This window comes from Rhinatrema bivittatum, chromosome 5 (assembly GCF_901001135.1).
Source record: "Rhinatrema bivittatum chromosome 5, aRhiBiv1.1, whole genome shotgun sequence".
Taxonomy (NCBI): Eukaryota; Metazoa; Chordata; class Amphibia; order Gymnophiona; family Rhinatrematidae; genus Rhinatrema; species Rhinatrema bivittatum.
This window is the reverse complement of record NC_042619.1, coordinates 9,797,578-9,820,294: the sequence shown is the minus strand read 5'-3', so window position 1 is coordinate 9,820,294 and position 22,717 is coordinate 9,797,578. Positions and strand designations below refer to the sequence as shown.

The following is a 22,717-nucleotide window of genomic DNA, read 5'->3' as shown; positions in this document are numbered from 1 at the left end:
TTAGCCAAGGCGACATCCCAGAAGTACTAGCCACCAGTGGCCTTCAATCTTGCAAATTATCCTGCCATGAAGGAAAGGCATAAGGCAATCTGTCTTCCAGCCAGACCTGCTAGAGAGTGTCTATTCCCAGGGTCCACAGATCTCCCCTGCGACTGTAGAAGCGAGGAACATTTGCATTTTGAGAAGTCGCCAGCAGGTCTAGTAATGGTAGGCCCCAGCAGTTCACAAGCAGCTGAATCCGTCTGTAGGGACAAAAATGCCTGGAACCCTGGAAACAACCCCTCATACTAAAGGGGGGGGGGGGCTATAATAAATTTAATCTCCCTGTTTTATGTAACTGTGCTTTGGCCTTCCTGTTATATGGTTACAAGCCGTTAAGCCCGTCACAACGGGCTACATTACATTTTTGTTTTCGGTCCATTTTCGAAAACAGCACCCTCCTACACTTTTTCTCCCTCATTCCCCCTTCCCCTCAGTCACTCACCCCCTTCCCACCCCTCAGTCTTACTCACTCTCTGTCTCCCACTGCCTCCTTCCCCTCACTCTCACCTCCCTTCCCTTCCCTCAGTCACTCCCACCTCTCTCCCCTTCCCTCAGTCACTCCCCACCCTGTCTCAATCCCATCCCCTCTCCCTCAGCCCTGAGGAGCGGGCAAGCGCGAGCACAGTCACTGAAGTAGAACGAAGCGGACAAGCACGAGCACAGTCACTGAAGTAGAACGAAGGCACGGCCCTGAGGAGCAGGCAAGCGTGAGCACAGTCACTGAAGTAGAACGAAGGCACGGCCCTGAGGAGCGGGCAAGCGTGAGCACAGTCACTGAAGTAGAACGAAGGCACAGCCCTGAGGAGCGGGCAAGTGCGAGCACAGTCACTGAAGTAGAATGAAGGCTCTGTCCCAAGGAGCATGGAAGTGCGAGCACAGTCACTGAAGTAGAATGAAGGCTCTGTCCCAAGGAGCATGGAAGTGTGGGCACAGTCACTGAAGTAGAACGAAGGCACAGCCCTGAGGAATGGGGAAGCACGAGCACAGTCACTGAAGTAGAACGAAGGCACAGCCCTGAGGAGCGGGGAAGCGTAGGTTGCAGACTGGTGTAGAATAGGCACTGACCCACGGAGTGGGGTACGCCAAGCTGAGTCTCCCCAGTAGTTGGTCATTCAAGGGTCAACCCCGAGGAGCGGGGAAGCCGGCAGGCAGGGCCCCTGGAAACGCAGGAGTCACCCCGAGGAGCAGGGTAGCCAGGAGACGCGAACGAGCCCCCGAGAAGCAGGTAAGCAAGTCAGCGTCTCAAGCCAAGTAGGACAGCACACAGGAATCACGGGTCCGAGCAGACATCAGCAGGAACCAGTAGCGAATGAACTAGTTGCCAAGTCGATTAGTGCAGGCCTCGGGTGGTGCTTAAGAGTCCCGGCTTAGTGATGTCATCACTAGGGGACGCCCCTGAGGTTCCTGCCTTAGTGCCTTTAACAGTAGGCTCAGTGGCACGCGCGCCTAGGAAGTCCCGGGGGCGGCATGGAGGTCGGCGGCATCCCAGCTGCCATGAGGAGTCCTGGAAGCTAGGCGGCAGGCGTCGGGAGCGGCTAGCCACAGCCGCGAGTTCACCCGGAGAGGAGAGCATGACAGCATATGATGTAAGCTGGAGTGGTCGCAGCCGTCTGTGACCGACGGTCATAACACAATCAAATCCTGGATGACATCCATCACAGGGAAAAAACAAGCTTTACATAAGAAAACCAAAATGGGATTCTTCCTCGGCTCTGATAGGGCATCCAAACCAGGGACACCCAGCTGTTTCAAGGTCTGGGAAATCAGGGCCAGCAGTTCATCTCTGTGAAAGAATCGCAACAAGGTCCGATACGGTTCCAGCCCTGGAGGAATTTCCTCATCTTCCAGGGAACCAGGATCAACCTCATCATCAGTGCCAACTGGATTCATGCAGGGAGCCAAGGCGAGCTCCAGCACTGAGCATAAGAGGAAGGAGCCACTGGCTGAGGGTCCAACTGGACAGGAATGAGGGAAGCGGAGGATGCGCCTGAAGAAAGGCCTGTAAGCCTTGAAACAAATCCACCCAAGAAAAAGCAGCCGGGGTCAGACCAAGCCCAGAAGGGACTGACCTGGTCCCACAGAACTGCCCTCGCCAGCGGAGGAGAACCAAGGTCTGGCGTCCCTTCAGTCAAGGCTGTGACCAACCCATCAGCAGAATGGGAAGAGCCAGGCTTAGCAAAATCCAAGGAAGACAACTCTCCCTGAGCATCTGAGCAGCACTGACACAAGTTAGAAACCAGGTCAGGTTGAGAAGCCCTAACATGACAGGCAACACAAATAGGAAGACACTTAGGCTTCTTGCTTACCAGCACCATTGATGTGGTAAACATGCATCAGAACGGCTCGCAATCAAAAATGAAATGTGCCCAAAAAATAAGCGCCTAGAAGAAAATGCGGCAAGGCGCATGCACACCCTGTGCACCAAGTTAAGCGCATAAAAAGGTTTGTGCGTGTAAAAAGTGCACCCAAAAACCAAGCACACAACACGTGCACAGAGTTGACGCGCTGGGCACACTGACCGCCTCTAGAGGGCAGCAGACCATGCAAACTCGGCCACCATGGCCTACCACGCGGCATGCAAGAAAACAGCCTAAGTGCTGGGCCTAGCCCACCGGGGGCCGCTCAACCTTCCAGGCTGCCCAGTTCCCCAACCCTAACAAGAGCGGAAACGAACATTGGCACGGTGCGCCGAGAACAGAGACCGGAGGAAGTCCTGAAACTCCTTTGTCTCTGATTCAGGGCAAAACTTTCTTTTTATTTTTTAAAACTTACCTAAACTCAGTGCTTACCTGCTGAGTACTGAGACGGTCTCCAGCTGCGGGGAGGAGAGGGCATCTGCTGTCACCGCCACGCTTGGCCTCCTGCACCCGCTGCCTTTCAGCTGATTTAAGCAGTTTAGTCCATACCAGGAAACCCAGCTACTGGACCAAGGCACACCTCTGAGAGACCATGGAAATCACCTCAGGAATTCTCAACTGGGAGAGGGACCTTTAGGTATCACTGCAGGAGAGCAGGGTTTTCTTTTCCTGAATTTAGAATTTCAAATTTCTCCTTTCAAAAAGCAATCCCCATAGGGAGATGCACGTCCACCATCTGCTGGAGACGGAGAATACTGGCAGGCTGGGGGTCACTGCAGAGCCCTATATACTGTGACGTCAGCTTGCTCCTTCTCCATCTGCTGGCAGGGGAACCTAAACCCACTGGTCCTGAGTCCATCTGCCTACACGCTAGGAAAACAGCAGTTATGTGAGCTTACCAGTAGGGTAAGAGGGTACCTCAAGAAAGTAGTAAGATGAGCATATCTCAGAGTCAGCCTCATCTGGATGAACTCACCTGTGCCTTGAATTTTTCCAAGACATAAAATAATAGCATCCATCAAACACTGACAAGCATTACAGATGCACTCAGTATTCCAGTCTTTTCGAAGGTTTACATATAACAGAGGCACTAACAACAGAAAGAACTTGGTAAAAGCGGTTGCTCCTATCCCCTTAGCAATCTCCTCTGTAAAGCAGGTCACCTTGTTAGTGTAGCAAACGTCAGCTTCTTTGTGATGTCCTCACCCTTTCCAGGTACTCATCCTTCACTGAAATCTCACATGTAATGAGTTTGTTTTTTCCCAGGAGGGGTTAATATTTTTCTCCTTTAATTCTGGCCTAGAATACTTATTGGTAGGACTCTCTGGCTGTTTCCAGTTCTTTCCCACAGAATTTGCATTTGTCCATTTTAATAGAGTTTTCTGTGCTGGCTGTGACCCCATCTCGAATATAGTCCACTACCCCGTGCTGCAATTATCAATCTCTCTGAGGTTTGTCTTCTGAGTGAAACTTCTTCTACACACTGGACATGAAAATTGTCTCTCCTCTGTGTAAAGTCTTTGGCATTTTCTGAGGTTTGTCTTCCTATTAAAGCTTACTACATGCTTCACAAAACTGTGGTCTCTCCCTAGTTTGGGGTTTCTGGTGGATTGTGAGATGTTTTATCATTAAAGCTTTTACTGTATTCAGTACATGAAGAAGATCACAACCCAATGTGGTTTTTCTGGTGGTTTTGGAGGTCACTCTTCCACTTAAAGCTCTTCCTACACTCAGTACATGAAAATGGTCTCTCCCCAGTGTGGAATTTCTGGTGACTTGTGAGATGTGTCTTCTGATTGAAGCTTTTACTACACTCAGGACATGAAAATTGTCTCTTCCCAGTGTGGATTTTCTCGTGATTTGCAAAAGCCGTTTTCTGTTTGAAGCTTTTACCACATTCTATATATGAAAATGGTCTCTCCAGTGTGGTTCTTATGGTGGTTTATGAGGGCTGTCTTCCACTTGAAGCTTTTACCACATTCAGTATATGACAAAAGTCTCTCCCCAGTGTAGATTTTCTGGTGGTGATTTATAAGACTTCTCTATGAATATTTTACCGCATGGTATACATGAAAATGGTGTCTCCCCTGTGTGAAGTTTCTGGTGGTTTTGGAGGGATTTCTGCAATGTGAAATTTTTACTACACAGTGCATTTAAAAGTTCTCTCCCCAGTGTGTTAGATGTGTCTTTTGATTAAAGTTTTTACTACACTCAATATATCAAAATGGTCTCTCCCTAGAATGGATTTTCTGGTGCTTTTTGAGGGCTGACTTCGAAATGAAGGTTTTACTACACTCTGTACATGAAAAAGATCTCTCACCAGTGTGGATGTTCTGGTGGGTTTTCAGGTCTTTCTGCCACTTAAAGATTTTACTACACACAGCACATTTAAATGGTCTCTCCCCAGTGTGGACTTTCTGATGGTTTTTTAGGGTTGACTTCCAACTGAAAGTTTTACTACACTGAGTACATGAAAAAGAAATCTCACCAGTGTGGATGTTCTGGTGGGTTTTTAGGTCTTTCTGCCATTTAAAGGCTTTACTACACACATCACATTTAAATGGTCTCTCTCTACTGTGGACTTTCTGATGGTTTCTGACGGTTGACTTCAAACTAAAGCTTTTATTACACTCAGTACATGAAAAAGATAGCTCACCAGTGTGGATATTCTGGTGGTTTATGAATGGTGCCTTCTGACTGAAACTTTTACCACATTCCATATCTGTCCATGGTTTCACCCTAGTGTGGATTTTCTGGTGGATTTGGAGGGTTTTTTTTTCTCTTAAAGTTTTTACTACACTCCGTACATGAAAATGGTCTCTCATCTGTGTGGATTTTCTGGTGACTTGCCAAGGTTTTCTTCAGAATGAAGCTTTTATTACACTCCGTACATGAAAAAGGTCTCTCCCCATTGTGGATTTTCTGGTGGATTCGGAGGGAACTTAGCCACGTGAAGGTTTTACTACACTCAGTGCATTTAAATGGTCTCTCCCCTGTGTGGATTTTCTCGTGATTTGTAAGGATTGCCTTCCGACTAAAGCTTTTACTACACTCTGTACATGAAAATGGTCTCTCTCCTGTGTGGATTTTCTGATGCATTATGAGGTCTGTCTTTCGAATAAAACTTTTACTGCACTCTGTACATGGAAATGGTCTCTCCCCTGTGTGGATTTTCTGGTGAGATGTTAGGCTTGCTTTTGTAATGAAACTTTTATCACATTCAGTGCATGGAAATGCTCTGTCTCCTGTATGGATTTTATAATGTACATGAGCTCCTTTCTTACTGAAACCATTCCTGCACTCTCCAGTGTGTGTTCTCTCTTCTTCCTGTAGCTCTCCCTCCTGACTGAAGGTTTTCCCATGGTCTGTAGATGTAGACAGTCTCTCCTCAGTGCTTGGTCTCTCTTGTGATTCCAGAGTTACAGGATCCCTGAGGTGAATCTCACATGCATCACAGGCACATCTTTGTTCTGTTCTCTGGTATCTCTGCTCTTCCCTTGTACCTGTGATATTGCAGGCACTTTCCTCACACACACTACAATCGGTGGCTGAGTCTGCTGTTGAATTCTTTTGCTTCTTTTCTGAGATACAATATTTCCCACAGACAGCACATGGAGAAGTCTCCTCTCTCTCTCTATCTGATAAAATCTTCTTTACTTCCTCGTTATCAGTGAGCTTCCAGTGATGTCTCTCTGGATTACTGTTTCTGGGATCCTCATTTCCTATATAAAAAGAAAACACAAAGTCATTATTCTGTTTGCTGGAGACGCTCCAGAGACGTGAAGGGCTCTGATGTAAGGGAAGGTCAGGGTGAGCAGGGAAGAAAGGATTTTCAATTAATGATGGAGAGAATTCCCCACTGGGAGATTCCAGACTCCAGCACAGAACCTCTGATCCTGGGACACGACCTAAAACAGTGACCAGGAGAGGCAGCTAAAGCACTTCCTGTTCCTGTACAGAGGAAAACAGTAACACAGGGAGCTTTATACTGAGCATGCATGCAATGGGATAAAACCAGGACTGGATCAAGCTCTCCTGAAAACAGAAAGGTTACCCAACTGGCTCCAAAGAGAGGGCAGTGGTAAAAGCAGGAGGTTGATCCTTAGGTTGTGATATAGAAGGGAGGTGGTGACTAAAAGAGAAGTAATAGCGTGCAGGGGTCAAGCTTGGAAGGCTGACAGCTGGGAGTGGGGGGAGTGTAAAGAAGGGTGAAGGCCACAGCGAGAGCAGTGTAAGCAGTGAGGCTTGTACAAGATACGCAGGGAGATCAGAACCAGGTCAGCGATTAACGAGATCCCCAGAGGGGCTTGGGAAGGGGTCTCTGCAGCTCCCACTCCTCAACATAGGAACATAAGAACATAGGAATTGCCATACGGTTAGACCAAAGGTCCATCAAACCCAGTATCCTCTTTCCAACAGTGGCCAATCCAAGAGACACATACCCAAACATTAAATAGATCCCATGTTACTAGTGCTGTCAACAAGCAGTGGCTATTCCCTATTGATCAATAGAAGTTTATGGATTCTCCTCCAGGAACTTATCCAAACCTTTTTTAAAACCAGCTACACTAGCTGCCTTAACACATCCTCTGGCAATGAATTCCAGAGCTTAATTATGCGTTGAGTGAAAAATAATTTTCTCTGATTTGTTTTAAATGTGCTACCTGCTAACTTCATGGAGTGCCCCCTAGTCCTTCTATTATCCGAAAGAGTAAATAACTGATTCACATTTACCCGTTCTAGACCTCTCATGATTATAAACACCTCTATCATATCCCCCCCTCAGCCGTCTCTTCTCCAAACTGAAAAGTCCTAACCTCTTTAGTCTTTCCTCATAGGAGAGTTGTTCCATTCCCTTTATCATTTTGATTGCCCTTCTCTGTACCTTCTCCATCGCAATTATATCTTTTTTGAGATGCGGCGACCAGAATTGTTCACAGTATTCAAGGTGGGGTCTCACCATGGAGTGATATAGAGGCATTATGACATTTTCCGTTTTATTCACCATTCCCTTTCTAATAATTCCCAACATTCTGTTTGCTTTTTTGACTGCCGCAGCACACTGCACCGACGATTTCAATATGTTATCCACTATGATGCCTAGATCTCTTTCCTGGGTGGTAACTCTCAGCATTTTTACACCAGTCCCTCTTATTCCTGGATTTACCTGAGCACCTGAGTTGTCCTCTTTCTCCTTCCTCTGTTCCCGGCTCCTCCCTGATGTACGGCTCTTCCCCTCGCTCAATGTGGGATATAATATCCGGAGTGACAGTCAGAGAGCCTGTTCCAGGGAGGAGATAAGTGCTTTATTATCCTTAGACTGAGTATCTCACTATTACCTTGGGTGTGATAATGTAGACATTAGTTATCTGATAATTTTGTTTTCTTTAATGTAGAGAGATGGACTCAGGACCAGTGAGTTTATGCTCCCCTGCCAGCAGATAAGACAGAGGGCAAGCTAACGTCACAGTATATATAGCCCTGCAGTGACCCCAGCCTGCCAGTATTCTCTTCAAAAGCAACTGTTCCGGTTGTAATTGCTGAGACGCTATGTCCTGATAAACGGGAGAGAGACTCTTACATTTGCTAAGACGCTATGTCTTGATAAATGGGAGAAAGACTCTTATTTGCACATTTTCTCATATGCTCCTGAAGAAGCTTAAGAGTGAAACACTGGCCGTGTTGGGCTGTCATATGAAAAGCAAAAATTGGTTAAGAGTCTATTTTTCATTGATGGAGGACTGTTTTAAGTAAAAGTAGAAAATTTCAACAAAAAATATTTTTGAATTTAATAAAATATATATCTATCATTTATTCATTAACTCCATATCAAAAGCACCAAAAAAACCTCTATTCTAAACATTAAGGAAAAAAACTCCTCTTTTAATAAAAACTAGGGAAGAGGAAGATAAATTACCTCATAATTTGGATCTGTTTATATATGTTTTCTTTAAAAATGCACGAAACTAAACATGACGAGGATTCACTATACGAACCTTTGTTGATAGTTTTGAAGTATAAAGAATTATGAAGTAATTTATCTTCCTCTTCCCTAGTTTTTATTAAAAGAGGAGTTTTTTTCCTTAATGTTTAGAATAGAGTTTTTTTGGTGCTTTTGATATGGAGTTAATGAATAAATGATAGATATTCGTACTGACAATAATAATTAGTTACATAACGCTAATCTTTGTTATATAGTATCTTTATAGCAAGTAACTATACATTTCTGATATGTTGCATAGACTCATCGTCTCTATTCTTGTTTCACTCTTGAGCAACATAATTTGAGCGAAATACACTGACACTGTCAGTCTGTGAAGCGGAGAGAGTTGTCTGTATGATCAAGGTAAATAATCGGAGTCTGTCTCTGTTCTTTAGAAATTAATTTTGAACCAAATTTTGAACTCAGAAATTGGATATCTGTATTATTCACAGTGCCATAAAGATGTAAACCTTTCATGACAGATATATATACAGAGAGAGAGATGGAAAAATTAAAATTTGTTGCAACTAAGTATCTTTGGTATTGTTAAATTGTGGTTTTTTTTATACACATGATGTTGCTAAATGTCAGTTGTATACAACTCTATTACATATTGATACATTGTTACCACGGAAGGGTTTGTTTATGTAGTCCTTTCTATGAGATGTACATTTTATAATAGAGGATGTCTTTCTAAATATAACCTTAGGATTTGTTTAATCCGTTACAACAAAATGTTTTGAGTTTTGTTAAACTTTGAGTTATTTAAATATATGATTCATTGTCAGATTTAATTTTTAACTGTGCATAATTTTATTTTAGACTTGACAATTGTTACCACATAAGCGTATGCCTATGTAATTTCTTTGCCATCAGAAGTCATGTCAGTTAAAAATTTCTTATGAAAAATTTTTTATGAATTATATAGATATAATTATTTAATTATTTTAATTACTTGATTTTAAAAAATGTTTCAATCTTATATTTTTAGCCCCTGATGCAGCCTTAATTGGCGAAACTCGGCCGGAGTCGGGCTCTTTATTAGAATATATTAATAAAATCTTTCCACGGCATAAGGTTGTCTCTTTGTTTTTTCTGCCTTGGCTACGTGGGACCGCCTTCCGATTTGCTTTATTGGACCTAGCCTTGAAAAAATTCCACCCAAGAAAAAGCAGCATGGTCCAGACCAAGCCCAGAAGAAACTGGAGCTGGTCCCACAGAACTGCCCTCGCCAGCAGAAGAGCCAGTCAAGGGAGAACCAAGGCCTGGTGTCCCTCAAGTCAAGGCCATGACCAACCCATCATCAGAATAGGAAGAGCCAGGTTTAGCAAAATCCGAGGAAGACAACTCCCCCTGAGCGTCTGAGCATCGCTGACACAGGTTAGAAGCCGGGTCAGGCTGAGAAGCTCTAATGTGACAGGCAACACATATAGGAAGACGCTTAGGCTTCTTCCTTACCAGCACCGTTACTGCGGTAAACGTGCATCGGAACGGCTCACACTCAAAAATGAAATGTATCCAAAAAATAAGCGCCTAGAAGAAAGAGTGGCAAGGCGCACGCACAACCTGTGCGCCAAGTTAAGCACATAAGAAAGGTATGTGTGCATAAAAAGCACGCTCAAAAACCGAGCGCACAATGCGTGCACAGAGCCGATGCACTGTGCCACCGTTGAGCTATAGAGGGCAGCAGCAAACGCACAAGAGCTCATGAAACCGACTGCTGCGGCCTACCACGCAGCATGCAAGAACAAAGTGTGAGTGCGGGGCTAGCCAACCAGGGGCTGCTCAACCCGCCCGGCTGCCCCGTCTCCCCAACCCCAATGTGAGCGGGAATGAACGTTGGCATGGCGGCCAAGAAATGTTAAATAAATAAATAAATAAATACCTGAACTCAGCTCTTACCAATTGAGTACAGAGACAGTCTCCGGCTGCGGGGGGAGAGGGCATCTGGCATCACCGCCGCGCTTGGCATCCTGCACCCTCTGCCTTTCAGCTGAACTACCAGCTAAGTCCATGCCGGAAAATCCAGCCACCAGACCAAGGCACACCTCTGAGGGACCACGGAAATCGCCTCAGGAATTCTGGGGGTTCTGGGGGGACCTTTAGGTATCATCACAGGAGAGCGGGGTTTCCTTTTCCTGAATTTAGAATTTATCCTTCCAAAAAACTCTACGCAATCCCCATAGGGAGATGCACGTCCACCATCTGCTGGAGACTGAGAATACTGGCAGGCTGGGGTCACTGCAGAGCCCTACACACTGTGACATCAACTTGCTCCATTTCCATCTGCTGGCAGGGGATCATAAACCCACTGGTTCTGAGTCCATCTGCCTACACAATAGGAAAGCACAAATTTAGAATTAGACAAATTTACAGTACAGAAATATTCGCTGATATCAATGAACAAAATGATTCAAACCCTTGAATAATGAGGCACAGTTGAGAGACCCTGTGTGTCTTGCACAAATCATGAAAACCCTCTTAATACATCTTTATAATTGGGCTCCCTCTGTGAATAATGCAATGCATCATTACGTCCATCTCACTACACCCAATCCTCATTATCTCAAGGAAGCTTTATTGCACCTCTGCCTCTCCTATTGACTATGTAAGGTGAGCGATGTATTGTGCTGAATTATGAAGCAGCGTGAGACATCTGACTGCATATTTGGAGATACAGAGATGGCTGAAGAAACTTGTCATAGTGAGAATGGGGAACATTGAAAACCTGTGATACTGTGACCCCTCCCACCCAAAGACCCTGAATAGTGAGAAGGAGTCTGGGGAGGGCAGAACACTGAGAAAGGATGTGATACTGTGATCCCTCCCACCCCCACCCAAAGACCCTGAATAGTGAGAAGGAGTCTGGGGAGGGCAGAGCACTGAGAAAGGATGTGATACTGTGACCCCTCCCACCCAAAGACCCTGAATAGTGGGAAGGAGTCTGGGGAGGGCAGAGCACTGAGAAAGGATGTGATACTGTGACCCCTCCCACCCAAAGATCCTGAATAGTGAGAAGGAGTCTGGGGAGGGCAGAGCACTGAGAAAGGATGTGATACTGTGACCCCTCCCACCCAAAGACCCTGAATAGTGAGAAGGAGCCTGGGGGAGGGGGGAGCACTGAGAAAGGATGTGATACTGTGACCCCTCCCACCCAAAGACCCTGAATAGTGAGAAGGAGTCTGGGGAGGGCAGAGCACTGAGAAAGGATGTGATACTGTGACCCCTCCCACCCAAAGACCCTGAATAGTGAGAAGGAGCCTGGGGGAGGGCAGAGCACTGAGAAAGGATGTGATACTGTGACCCCTCCCACCCAAAGACCCTGAATAGTGAGAAGGAGCCTGGGGGAGGGCAGAGCACTGAGAAAGGATGTGATACTGTGACCCCTCCCACCCAAAGACCCTGAATAGTGAGAAGGAGCCTGGGGGAGGGCAGAGCACTGAGAAAGGATGTGATACTGTGACCCCTCCCACCCAAAGACCCTGAATAGTGAGAAGGAGCCTGGGGGAGGGCAGAGCACTGAGAAAGGATGTGATACTGTGACCCCTCCCACCCAAAGACCCTGAATAGTGAGAAGGAGCCTGGGGGAGGGCAGAGCACTGAGAAAGGATGTGATCCTGTGACCCCTCCCACCCAAAGACCCTGAATAGTGAGAAGGAGCCTGGGGGAGGGCAGAGCACTGAGAAAGGATGTGATACTGTGACCCCTCCCACCCAAAGACCCTGAATAGTGAGAAGGAGCCTGGGGGAGGGCAGAGCACTGAGAAAGGATGTGATACTGTGACCCCTCCCACCCAAAGACCCTGAATAGTGAGGAGCCTGGGGGAGGGCAGAGCACTGAGAAAGGATGTGATACTGTGACCCCTCCCACCCAAAGACCCTGAATAGTGAGAAGGAGCCTGGGGGAGGGCAGAGCACTGAGAAAGGATGTGATACTGTGACCCCTCCCACCCAAAGACCCTGAATAGTGAGAAGGAGCCTGGGGGAGGGCAGAGCACTGAGAAAGGATGTGATCCTGTGACCCCTCCCACCCAAAGACCCTGAATAGTGAGAAGGAGTCTGGGGAGGGCAGAGCACTGAGAAAGGATGTGATACTGTGACCCCTCCCACCCAAAGACCCTGAATAGTGAGAAGGAGCCTGGGGGAGGGGGGAGCACTGAGAAAGGATGTGATACTGTGACCCCTCCCACCCAAAGACCCTGAATAGTGAGAAGGAGTCTGGGGAGGGCAGAGCACTGAGAAAGGATGTGATACTGTGACCCCTCCCACCCAAAGACCCTGAATAGTGAGAAGGAGCCTGGGGGAGGGCAGAGCACTGAGAAAGGATGTGATACTGTGACCCCTCCCACCCAAAGACCCTGAATAGTGAGAAGGAGCCTGGGGGAGGGCAGAGCACTGAGAAAGGATGTGATACTGTGACCCCTCCCACCCAAAGACCCTGAATAGTGAGGAGCCTGGGGGAGGGCAGAGCACTGAGAAAGGATGTGATACTGTGACCCCTCCCACCCAAAGACCCTGAATAGTGAGAAGGAGCCTGGGGGAGGGCAGAGCACTGAGAAAGGATGTGATACTGTGACCCCTCCCACCCAAAGACCCTGAATAGTGAGAAGGAGCCTGGGGGAGGGCAGAGCACTGAGAAAGGATGTGATCCTGTGACCCCTCCCACCCAAAGACCCTGAATAGTGAGAAGGAGTCTGGGGAGGGCAGAGCACTGAGAAAGGATGTGATACTGTGACCCCTCCCACCCAAAGACCCTGAATAGTGAGAAGGAGCCTGGGGGAGGGGGGAGCACTGAGAAAGGATGTGATACTGTGACCCCTCCCACCCAAAGACCCTGAATAGTGAGAAGGAGTCTGGGGAGGGCAGAGCACTGAGAAAGGATGTGATACTGTGACCCCTCCCACCCAAAGACCCTGAATAGTGAGAAGGAGCCTGGGGGAGGGCAGAGCACTGAGAAAGGATGTGATACTGTGACCCCTCCCACCCAAAGACCCTGAATAGTGAGAAGGAGCCTGGGGGAGGGCAGAGCACTGAGAAAGGATGTGATACTGTGACCCCTCCCACCCAAAGACCCTGAATAGTGAGAAGGAGCCTGGGGGAGGGCAGAGCACTGAGAAAGGATGTGATACTGTGACCCCTCCCACCCAAAGACCCTGAATAGTGAGAAGGAGCCTGGGGGAGGGCAGAGCACTGAGAAAGGATGTGATACTGTGACCCCTCCCACCCAAAGACCCTGAATAGTGAGAAGGAGCCTGGGGGAGGGCAGAGCACTGAGAAAGGATGTGATCCTGTGACCCCTCCCACCCAAAGACCCTGAATAGTGAGAAGGAGCCTGGGGGAGGGCAGAGCACTGAGAAAGGATGTGATACTGTGACCCCTCCCACCCAAAGACCCTGAATAGTGAGAAGGAGCCTGGGGGAGGGCAGAGCACTGAGAAAGGATGTGATACTGTGACCCCTCCCACCCAAAGACCCTGAATAGTGAGGAGCCTGGGGGAGGGCAGAGCACTGAGAAAGGATGTGATACTGTGACCCCTCCCACCCAAAGACCCTGAATAGTGAGAAGGAGCCTGGGGGAGGGCAGAGCACTGAGAAAGGATGTGATACTGTGACCCCTCCCACCCAAAGACCCTGAATAGTGAGAAGGAGCCTGGGGGAGGGCAGAGCACTGAGAAAGGATGTGATCCTGTGACCCCTCCCACCCAAAGACCCTGAATAGTGAGAAGGAGCCTGGGGGAGGGCAGAGCACTGAGAAAGGATGTGATACTGTGACCCCTCCCACCCAAAGACCCTGAATAGTGAGAAGGAGCCTGGGGGAGGGCAGAGCACTGAGAAAGGATGTGATCCTGTGACCCCTCCCACCCAAAGACCCTGAATAGTGAGAAGGAGCCTGGGGGAGGGCAGAGCACTGAGAAAGGATGTGATACTGTGACCCCTCCCACCCAAAGACCCTGAATAGTGAGAAGGAGCCTGGGGGAGGGCAGAGCACTGAGAAAGGATGTGATCCTGTGATCCTGCTCCACCTGATGGCCGAGGGCAGCTCTAACAAGGACATGTCAGGTGGAGCCCCCTATCTGATGGCCGGTGACAGATGGAAAGGAAGGAATGTCAGACGGAGCTGATAATGGCTGAAGACGATGGTCAGATAGAAATTGGTCTCTCCCCACTGACTGTTCCCCTCTACCTCAAGAGCCATTCAATTCAATCCACAACCAAAGGCTGAACATTGACCACCCCAAGACCAAACCGAGACCAGTTTCACCCTCCCCACTTTAAAAACATAAGAACATGCCATGCTGGGTCAGACCAAGGGTCCATCAAGCCCAGCATCCTGTTTCCAACAGAGGCCAATCCAGGCCACAAGAACCTGGCAAGTACCCAAACACTAAGAAGATCCCATGCTACTGATGCAATTAATAGCAGTGGCTATTCCCTAAGAAACTTGATTAAAAGCCATTAATGGACTTCTCCAAGAACTTATCCAAACCTTTTTTGAACCCAGCTACACTAACTGCACTACTACTTTCTACTACTTACTACCAGCTAAGTATGCAGCAGCGGAGGGGGGGGATGCTCTCCTCCCCCCAGGGGGCTTGAAGAAGACTTATTTATAGGAGGGCCTGCCGGAGCCTTACAGCTTCCTCTTAGTGGAAGGGGATGGGGGAGATAGAAATGAATCCAATTATTGCCTATGGAGAAACCCCTGAGGACAAAAGAACATAAGATATGCCAGACTGGGTCAGATTAAGGGTCCATCGAGCCCAGTGTCCTATTTTCAACAGAGGTCAATCCAGTGCAAATGCCAAAGCACAGGGATTTTACATGGATTGCCAGATTAGGCACATTTTGCTGAAAGTGGAAATATCACTAAATGCAAAGCTGCGGGCCTGCTATCTGCACACGTACGCGAACAGCTTACCCGCCTCCTCCACTCACACACAACTTCCAGATCCGCAGGGGTGCAGGACACAAAACCATGCCAAGGCCTGCTCGTCACGTGGTGTCCCTGTGGCACCAGAGTCCACCAGGACCTCTGCACCAACAAGAAAGCATGGAGGGAGCTGAGGACGGCATTCAGCCGAGATTCCTCCTACCCGCATGGGGTAAGATGAATGGGGGTGAGGGGATGGGTAGGATCAGGTCATGCATGGGTGAGTACTAGAGGGGCAAGAAGGGGGATTGGGGCAGGGGTGGAGAGGGTCAGGCCATGCATGGGGGCGGTGCTATTAGTGGAGAGAGGAAAGTGTCCTTCGTTAATATTCACAGTCCATAGAAATTTATCAGTAGGATGCTCACCTTGATAGGAACAGCTCACTCTTAACCGGGGTCCTGCTTTCTGCCCCTATAGATTGAGGACCTGAAGGCGGGGGCCTGGAGGAGGTTAATGGAGCGGCCGCGGGCTCAGCGGGATAGGGCTGGAGGTAAGATATTCCTCAGGCCAGCTGGGAACGGGATCCCAGCTCCATCCATGTCCTCCTTCCCTCACTGCCCCCCCCAGCTTCGCCTTACACATCCCTCTGCCACAGGCTGCACTCTCCCGACGCCCTCCAGCCTCGCTGGCACGCCCTCAGGGCCTTTACTCCCACTCCAACATGGATTTCCATGCACACGGCCCGGCCCTGGTCCGACAGAACAAGGAGCAGCATCACCACGCTCGAGTGGTCACTCTCAACCCTCTGGCACCTTTCTTCCCCTCCCCCCCTTAGCACACGGCAGCCTCCGACAGCGTACGTCCGGCTCACGTGAATCGTCTGGACGTCCATTCCCCGATCAGTAGGGAAGAGCAATGCTGCACTCTGCCTTCTCCTCTCCCTCAAAAGGCAATTCCTCCGAGTGCACACAGCAGGACCCACACTGGCTCCGTGTCACAGTCGTCCTCCTCCTCCTCCTCAAACGTGGAGCAAGCAGCGGCAGCCACCACTGGGGAGGAGCCGTGGTACTCCCAGTCCTCCACCCCCAACAGGCACAACCCGAGCCTCAGCGGGCTGCACACCCTCTCCCCGTCGTCTTTTTTTGTTTGTTACTTGCTTACTTCCTAGTAAGTTCTATTAACACTTTGCTACGTGGGCAAAAAAAAGTTTAATTTATTATCAATACAAATTATTCCAATTTGGTAATAAATCAGGCAGGTTGATGTCGAATCTGATTAAAACACAATGGAGTTCCCGTTACATCCCTGCTCTTCGAAACACAAACGGGGGATGGGCATTTGATACGCCGACCATTTTGAAACTGTTTTGCAATTATTTCTCAAACTTATACCAGTCGGAGTCTTGGGATCCTCAGGCTTGTTCTCAGTTTCTCTCCTCGCTTAATTTACCTCGTAAAATTACCTGACGTAAAATCAATGTTTACATCAACCTATCTTGGAAGATTATTATGGCAAATTATTTGGTAGGCAAAAAGTTTTAAGGCTCCTGGCCCCGATGGTTACACTGCAGAATTTTACAAGCCATTGATGGACTTACTGGTTTCCCCCCTCACTAATGCTTTCAATGCCATTATATCCACAGGTTCTTACCCCCCTCACACTAATACGCACATATTACTCTCATAACCAAACCCTGGAAGGACCACTTATCCCCCACGGCCTACCGACTCATCTCCTTATTAAATCAAGATCAAAACTTCTTAGCTAAGATTCTAGCTGAGCGCCTATCCCTTTAATAGATCCTGGTCAGGTGGGCTTTGTGCGGAACAGATATGGTCTTACTAATATTAGGAGAGTTCTGACGGCCATGGCTCTTTGTACTCATGCCAGTGAGCCATTTTTTATAGTAAGTTCCGACGCTGAAAAAGCATGTGACGGGGTCGAATGGGACTACCTTTTTCATACTCTCCAGCACATGGGGTTTGAGAGTTTGGGTTTTTTTGGCGGCGATTCATGTACTATACCATTTTCCATCCACTGTGATTGTAGCCAATGGGTCGCGATCAGAGAGTTTTGTGGTGAGTAGGGGCACCCGACAGGGTTGCCCACTGTCTCCCCTACTGTTTCTCCTGCAGCTTGAGCCCCTTTTATGCACAATTCAGCAGGCCCAAGCAGTACGGGGAGTCCGTTTTACCACTGAAGCCTTCAAATATGCTGCTTTTGCAGATGACATATTGGTGTTCCTAACTAACCCCATGGCATCTCTCCCAGCTCTCCTACAGATTTTCACAGATTTTGGTCTTTTTTCTGCCTCAAACTTAACACTGATAAGTCTGAAGCCTTAGCCGCCCCTCTAACAGACCGGGATGAATGGGAGGGTCACTTTCCCCTTCAATGGGCACAGGGGAAGGTAAAGTATTTGGGAATCTGGCTTACTACTAACTTGTCTCGCCTTTACTCACCAAACCTCACTCGATTACTTGCTAATACTCATTAACGGCTGGCGCCCTGGCAATCCCTCCCCCTGTCTCTAAGCGGTCATATTAATGTATAAAATGGTGATTCTCCCTCGATGGCTTTACTTATTCCAGAATCTGCCTTTGGTGTTCAAGCGTAGGGATCTGACCAGTTTAGAAAAGGGGTTGCGGAGTTTTATTTGGCATGGTAGGAGGGCCAGAATCCCCTTTAATTACTTGAAGGTGCAATGGCGGAGGGGTGGCCTGTGGATCCCAGACATGGGGTTATACAATTTGGCCTGCAATTTACGACTGGTCCGTGATTGGATACCTGAGACCACCACCTATGTGAACCTTCCGGGAGAGTGGACCCTTGTTGCCCCCTCCCCCCCTAGATTTACGTTATGTGATTCAGGCAGCAAGTATTTCCTGAGGAGACAGGACAGACAGATACTGGAACAGAAGGACTCTGAAACAAGGCTGGAACAAGACTGGAACAAGACTTAGTTTGCATCCGCTCTGGCGATGAATGGAAGACGGCTTTTAATACCCGGGATGGACACTTTGACTATCTGGTGATGCCCTTCGGCTTGTGCAACGCTCCGGCCGTCTTCCAAAACATGATGAACGACATTCTGCATGATCTACTCTACCAATGTGTTGTTGTCTACCTAGACGACATCTTGATATTCTCACAGGACCTGCAATCCCACCAGGAGGATGTCAAATGAGACTTCTTGAGAACCGCTTATACGCCAAGTTGACTAAATGCGAATTCCACAAGGAATCCGTGCCCTTCTTAGGGTACATTGTCTCAAACAAAGGTTTCCAGATGGACCCTCAGAAACTTGAGAGTTTTAAAAAATAGACACAACCCACTGGCCTAAAAGCTCTAAGATGATTTTTGGGATTTACAAACTACTACAGGACCTTCATCAAAGATTACTCTTCATTGACTGTTCCACTAACAGCGATGACTAAGAAGGGAGCCAATGTTGCCACTTGGTCTACGGAAGCCGTGACAGCATTTCAGAAGTTAAAAGATGCCTTTTCAAGCAAACCGTGTCTCCGCCATCCGGACCCCACACGACCCTTCATTGTGGAGGTCGATGCCTCTGACATTGGTGTAGGAGCCGTACTAAGCCAGACCAGTGACTCTAAAATCTTGCACCCCTGTTCATTCTTTTCATGACGCTTCTTGCCAGTGGCATTAGGGATAATACCAGTGGCATTTGGGATACAGAATTGCTGGCAATAAAGATGGCATTCGAAGAATGGCACCCCTGGCTTGAAGGTGCACAACATCAGATCACTGTCTTTACTGATCATAAAAATCTGGAGTACCTTGTTCACGCTCAATGCCTAAACCATAGTCAGGCGAGATGGTCCCTGTTCTTCAACAGATTTGACTTTGTGCTGAAATATCGCCCTGGTGATAAGAATGTCAGAGCGGATGCTCTATCTCGCTCTTTTCTCTCTGAAGATGTATCTGATGAACCCCAGCATATCATCGACCTGAAAATAGTTATTCTGACAGCTACACATCTGGTACTTGCAGGCAAGAAACATAGAAACAAAGAAACATAGAAATGACGGCAGAAGAAGACCAAACGGTCCATCCAGTCTACCCAGCAAGCTTTCACTTTTTTTTTCCCCCATACTTATCTGTTACTCTTGTCCTTTGTAAGTGACTTTTTTGTTCTATTTCCCTTCCACCCCCGCCATCGATTATTTTCCCTTTCACCCCTGCCATCGATCAATTTCCCTTCCATCCTCGCCATCAATGTAGTTAGCAGTGCTGGAACTGCATCTAAGTGAAGTATCTAGGCCATTGTACTTCGCAATTTAAGAAAGAAATTGCTAGCATGGGCTCACGACTAGAAACTGGCCGGACACCCTGGTCAATGGCGAACACTGGCTAAGCTACAGAAGTACTATTGGTGGCCCACCATGAAGGAAGACACTCTTGCGTACGTAGCTTCCTGTTCCAATTGCGCCAGACAGAAACCTCCGCCCGGATGTCCTTGGGGCCTGCTTCAACCCTTGCCAGTACCAGATGAGCCCTGGACCCACATTGCAACAGACTTTGTGGTGGACTTGCCACTTTCTGGAGGTTACAATACCATCTGGGTGACAGTGCATCGATTCTCGAAGATGGTTCACTTCGTGGCTCTCCCGGGCTTGCCTTCAGCCATGGGACTTGCTAAACTATTCATCAGTCACATCTTTCTCCTACATGGCATGCCAAAACACACTGGGGTACATTTTAAAACACAGCGCGTGCGCGAACAAAAGTACACTGGATTTTATAAGATACGCGCATAGCCGCACGTACCTTATAAAATCCGGGGTCGGCGCGCACAAGGGGGTGCACATTTGTGCAACTTGCGCGCGCCGAGCCCTGCGCGCGCTGCCTGTTCCCTCCGAGGCCGCTCCAAAATCGGAGCGGCCGATTTCCCTCCCTTCCCCTACCTAACCCCCCCACCTTTGTCAGCAAAGTTACGCCTGCTTGAGGCAGGCGGACCTTTGCGTGCGCCGACTGTCTTCTGGCGCGGCAGGCCCCGACACAGGCCGCTGTGTCGGGGCACTCGGCCACGCCCGCGGACCGCCCCCATGCCCCCGAACACGCCCTGAATGCGACACCACACCCCCTGACCACGCCCCTGACCGCCCCTTTTTGCAAGCCCCAGGATGTCTCGGGGCTTGCGCACGCCGCCGAGCCTATGCAAAATAGGCTCGGCACGCGCAGAGGCCTTTTAAGAGGGTTACATGCATAACTTATGCACGTAACCCTTTTAAAATCCGGCCCACTATTTCCGACAGAGGAGCCAATTTATAGCCAAGTTCTGGAAAGCCTTGTGTAAGAAATTCGACATCACACTTGACTTCACCTCTGCGTACCATCCTCAGTCGAATGGCCAAACTGAGAGAATGAATAGAACTCTCAAACAGTTTCTCTGCGCCTATGTTGGTACACGACAGAATGACTGGGCTGAACTGTTGCCCTGGGCTGAATTCGCCATCAATTCGCATCCAGCATCATCTACTGGATCTACACCTTTTGAAGTGGTCTACGGACAACAACCTTTACCACTTCCACTTTCAGTGTCGACCCTGGCAGCTCAATCTATTGCCAAAGATATACAGCAGCTCTGAAGAGAGACTAAAGAGATGCTCCAAAAAGCAGGACAAAAAGAAAAGAAAGGCTATGACGCTCACCGAAGTAAGGCTCGTGAACTCCAGCCTGGTGACAAAGTCTGGCTGTCTACCAAACATCTGAGACTTAAGCTTCCATCTGCTCGATTTGATCCATGCTTTGTCGGACCCTTTCCCATCCTCCGACGACTGGACTCACTCACCTACAGTCTGAAACTTCCTCCAGCTATGAAGATTCATAATGCGTTCCATGTTTCGCTGCTGAAACCACTTGTTCTTAGCGAGTTTTCCACCAAGACTCCTGAACCTACTCCTGTTGATGCAGAAGAAGACATCAAGTACAAGGTTGATGCCATCCTTGATGTAAGAAAGAGAGGCAGAGTTTGGGAATACCTCCTGTTATGGGAGGGATACGGACCAGAAGAAAACTCTTGAGAACCATTGGCTAATATCATAGACAAAGAGATGTTTCATTAATTTAATTGATCGCATCCTCAAAAACCAAGACCAGGTATAGGGTCTGGAGGGGGCCCTTTGAAGGGGGGTACTGTTGTGTCCGTCGGTCTCAGATGGCTTCAACCTCTGTGCCTCAACTTTCTTCCTTCTCTCTCCACTAGCCTTGGGAAGATAGCTGCTGCCGCGTCATCATGCCGCTCTCTCCAGTGTCCCTGGAACGTCGATGGCGACGGTGTTCGCCATGTTTCTCCTGAGGGCCTCCTAGGGTGCGCGCACGCACACCACCTACGTCTTTATCCACGTCATGGCGGGAACCTTGGGGGTGGCCCCTACGAATGACATCATGCCATCCGAGTATTTAGCCTGCCCTTTGTTTGCTAACAAACTGAGTTAGCAAGGATTGGATTTGCCTCTGGTCTAAGCTACTCTGCCACTTCCTTGCTGCCGTTGGAAGATCTCTCTGCCCTCCAGGGCCATTTACCTCTAACCTGGGTACCCGCTCCTCAGGGACCCTATGCTTTCTTTCAGGTATCTATCTGGGATACCAGGTACTTGCTCCTCGAGGGCCTGCTCTCCCTGCCTTGGTGCCTGCAACCAACTACTTCTGCCTGCCAAATTCTTCAACAAATACAGCTATGTATTCAGTGAGTAAACTAATCTTGTCAGCTTGTCTCACCTCCAGCTTCAGCACTGTGAGTCTACATCCAGGACTCTCTCTTCTACCCAGCACAGCCTACCATCATTGGAGTGTGGGACGGGTCTCCTCTGCCGAGGACCCCTGGACTACTCTACTGGGTTACCTCATTGCTCCCCCCCCCCCCCCCCCCCCCCCCCGGGAAGTTCCACCAAGCTGTATAATAAACACAAATCCTCTGTGTCTGCGTGTATAGAGTCTGGCCTAGTACTGCGGTTCCTCATGGGGCTCCTCCCCGTGGGAGTGGCCATCTCCGCAGTACCCAAGAATCCACTCAAACACCTCGAAACCATAACAATTACAATAGCGCTTCTTCATCTTTTGAATCCTGGGAAAAAAAATCATCAATGAAATAGCCGATATCTTTACCCAATCCAGGAAAAAAACGTTCCAAAACGAAGGCCACACAACTAAACAAAAGAAACCTTGGTATAGCGAAGAGCTATGACATGCTAAACAAACCCTGAGAAAATCTGAAAAGCAATGGAGAAAAAATACACTCGAATGAATATCTAGAAAAATGCAAATCACTATTAACTAAATACCATGAACATATAAATAAAGCGAAAAAAACAATACTATGCAAAACAGATTCATGGTGTAATATTTAACTCAAAACTACTCTTTGAAAAACCTAATCAAGGATCCATCTTCCTCCATCTCAAACAACTGCGACTTCTCAATAATATCATGCAATGAATATG

The 22,717-nt window shown here is 48.2% G+C and overlaps 2 protein-coding genes across 3 annotated transcripts in view; both read right to left on the bottom strand.

Annotated features, from left to right (window-relative positions):
* Positions 1-22,717, bottom strand: part of LOC115091788 (gastrula zinc finger protein XlCGF8.2DB-like) — a 32,739-nt gene that overhangs the window by 7,120 nt on the left and 2,902 nt on the right. Inside the window, exons 2-3 of one of the 2 annotated variants that reach the window (XR_003856816.1) lie at positions 7,567-7,680; positions 3,563-6,121 (exon numbers count right to left, since the gene is read on the bottom strand). Coding sequence is in view for 1 of the 2 variants with exons in the window: in XM_029601999.1 (XP_029457859.1) it covers positions 5,139-6,121; positions 7,567-7,680 (1,097 nt within the window). In the remaining variant the exon portion in view is untranslated. Of the gene's footprint in view, positions 1-3,163; positions 6,122-7,566; positions 7,681-22,717 lie in introns of those variants that run through there. The other variant, XM_029601999.1, reaches the window with a different exon arrangement.
* Positions 4,063-5,119, bottom strand: LOC115091643 (gastrula zinc finger protein XlCGF26.1-like). Its single transcript, XM_029601807.1, has 2 exons — positions 4,720-5,119; positions 4,063-4,298 (listed from the first exon to the last, which is right to left on the bottom strand). The coding sequence occupies exons 1-2, from the start codon at positions 5,117-5,119 to the stop codon at positions 4,063-4,065; spliced, it is 636 nt and encodes a 211-aa protein (XP_029457667.1).

What these genes read in the sequence shown, in the direction of transcription:
- LOC115091643 (XM_029601807.1), bottom strand. Translation starts at nt 5,119, where the DNA reads ATGGAATGTGGTAAAAGTTTCAGTCAGAAGGCACCATTCATAAACCAC. An exon ending in CCACCAGAACATCCACACTG is followed by an intron (nt 4,299 to 4,719) that starts GTGAGAGATCTT and finishes TTTCATATATAG; the next exon opens with AATGTGGTAAAAGCTTCAAA.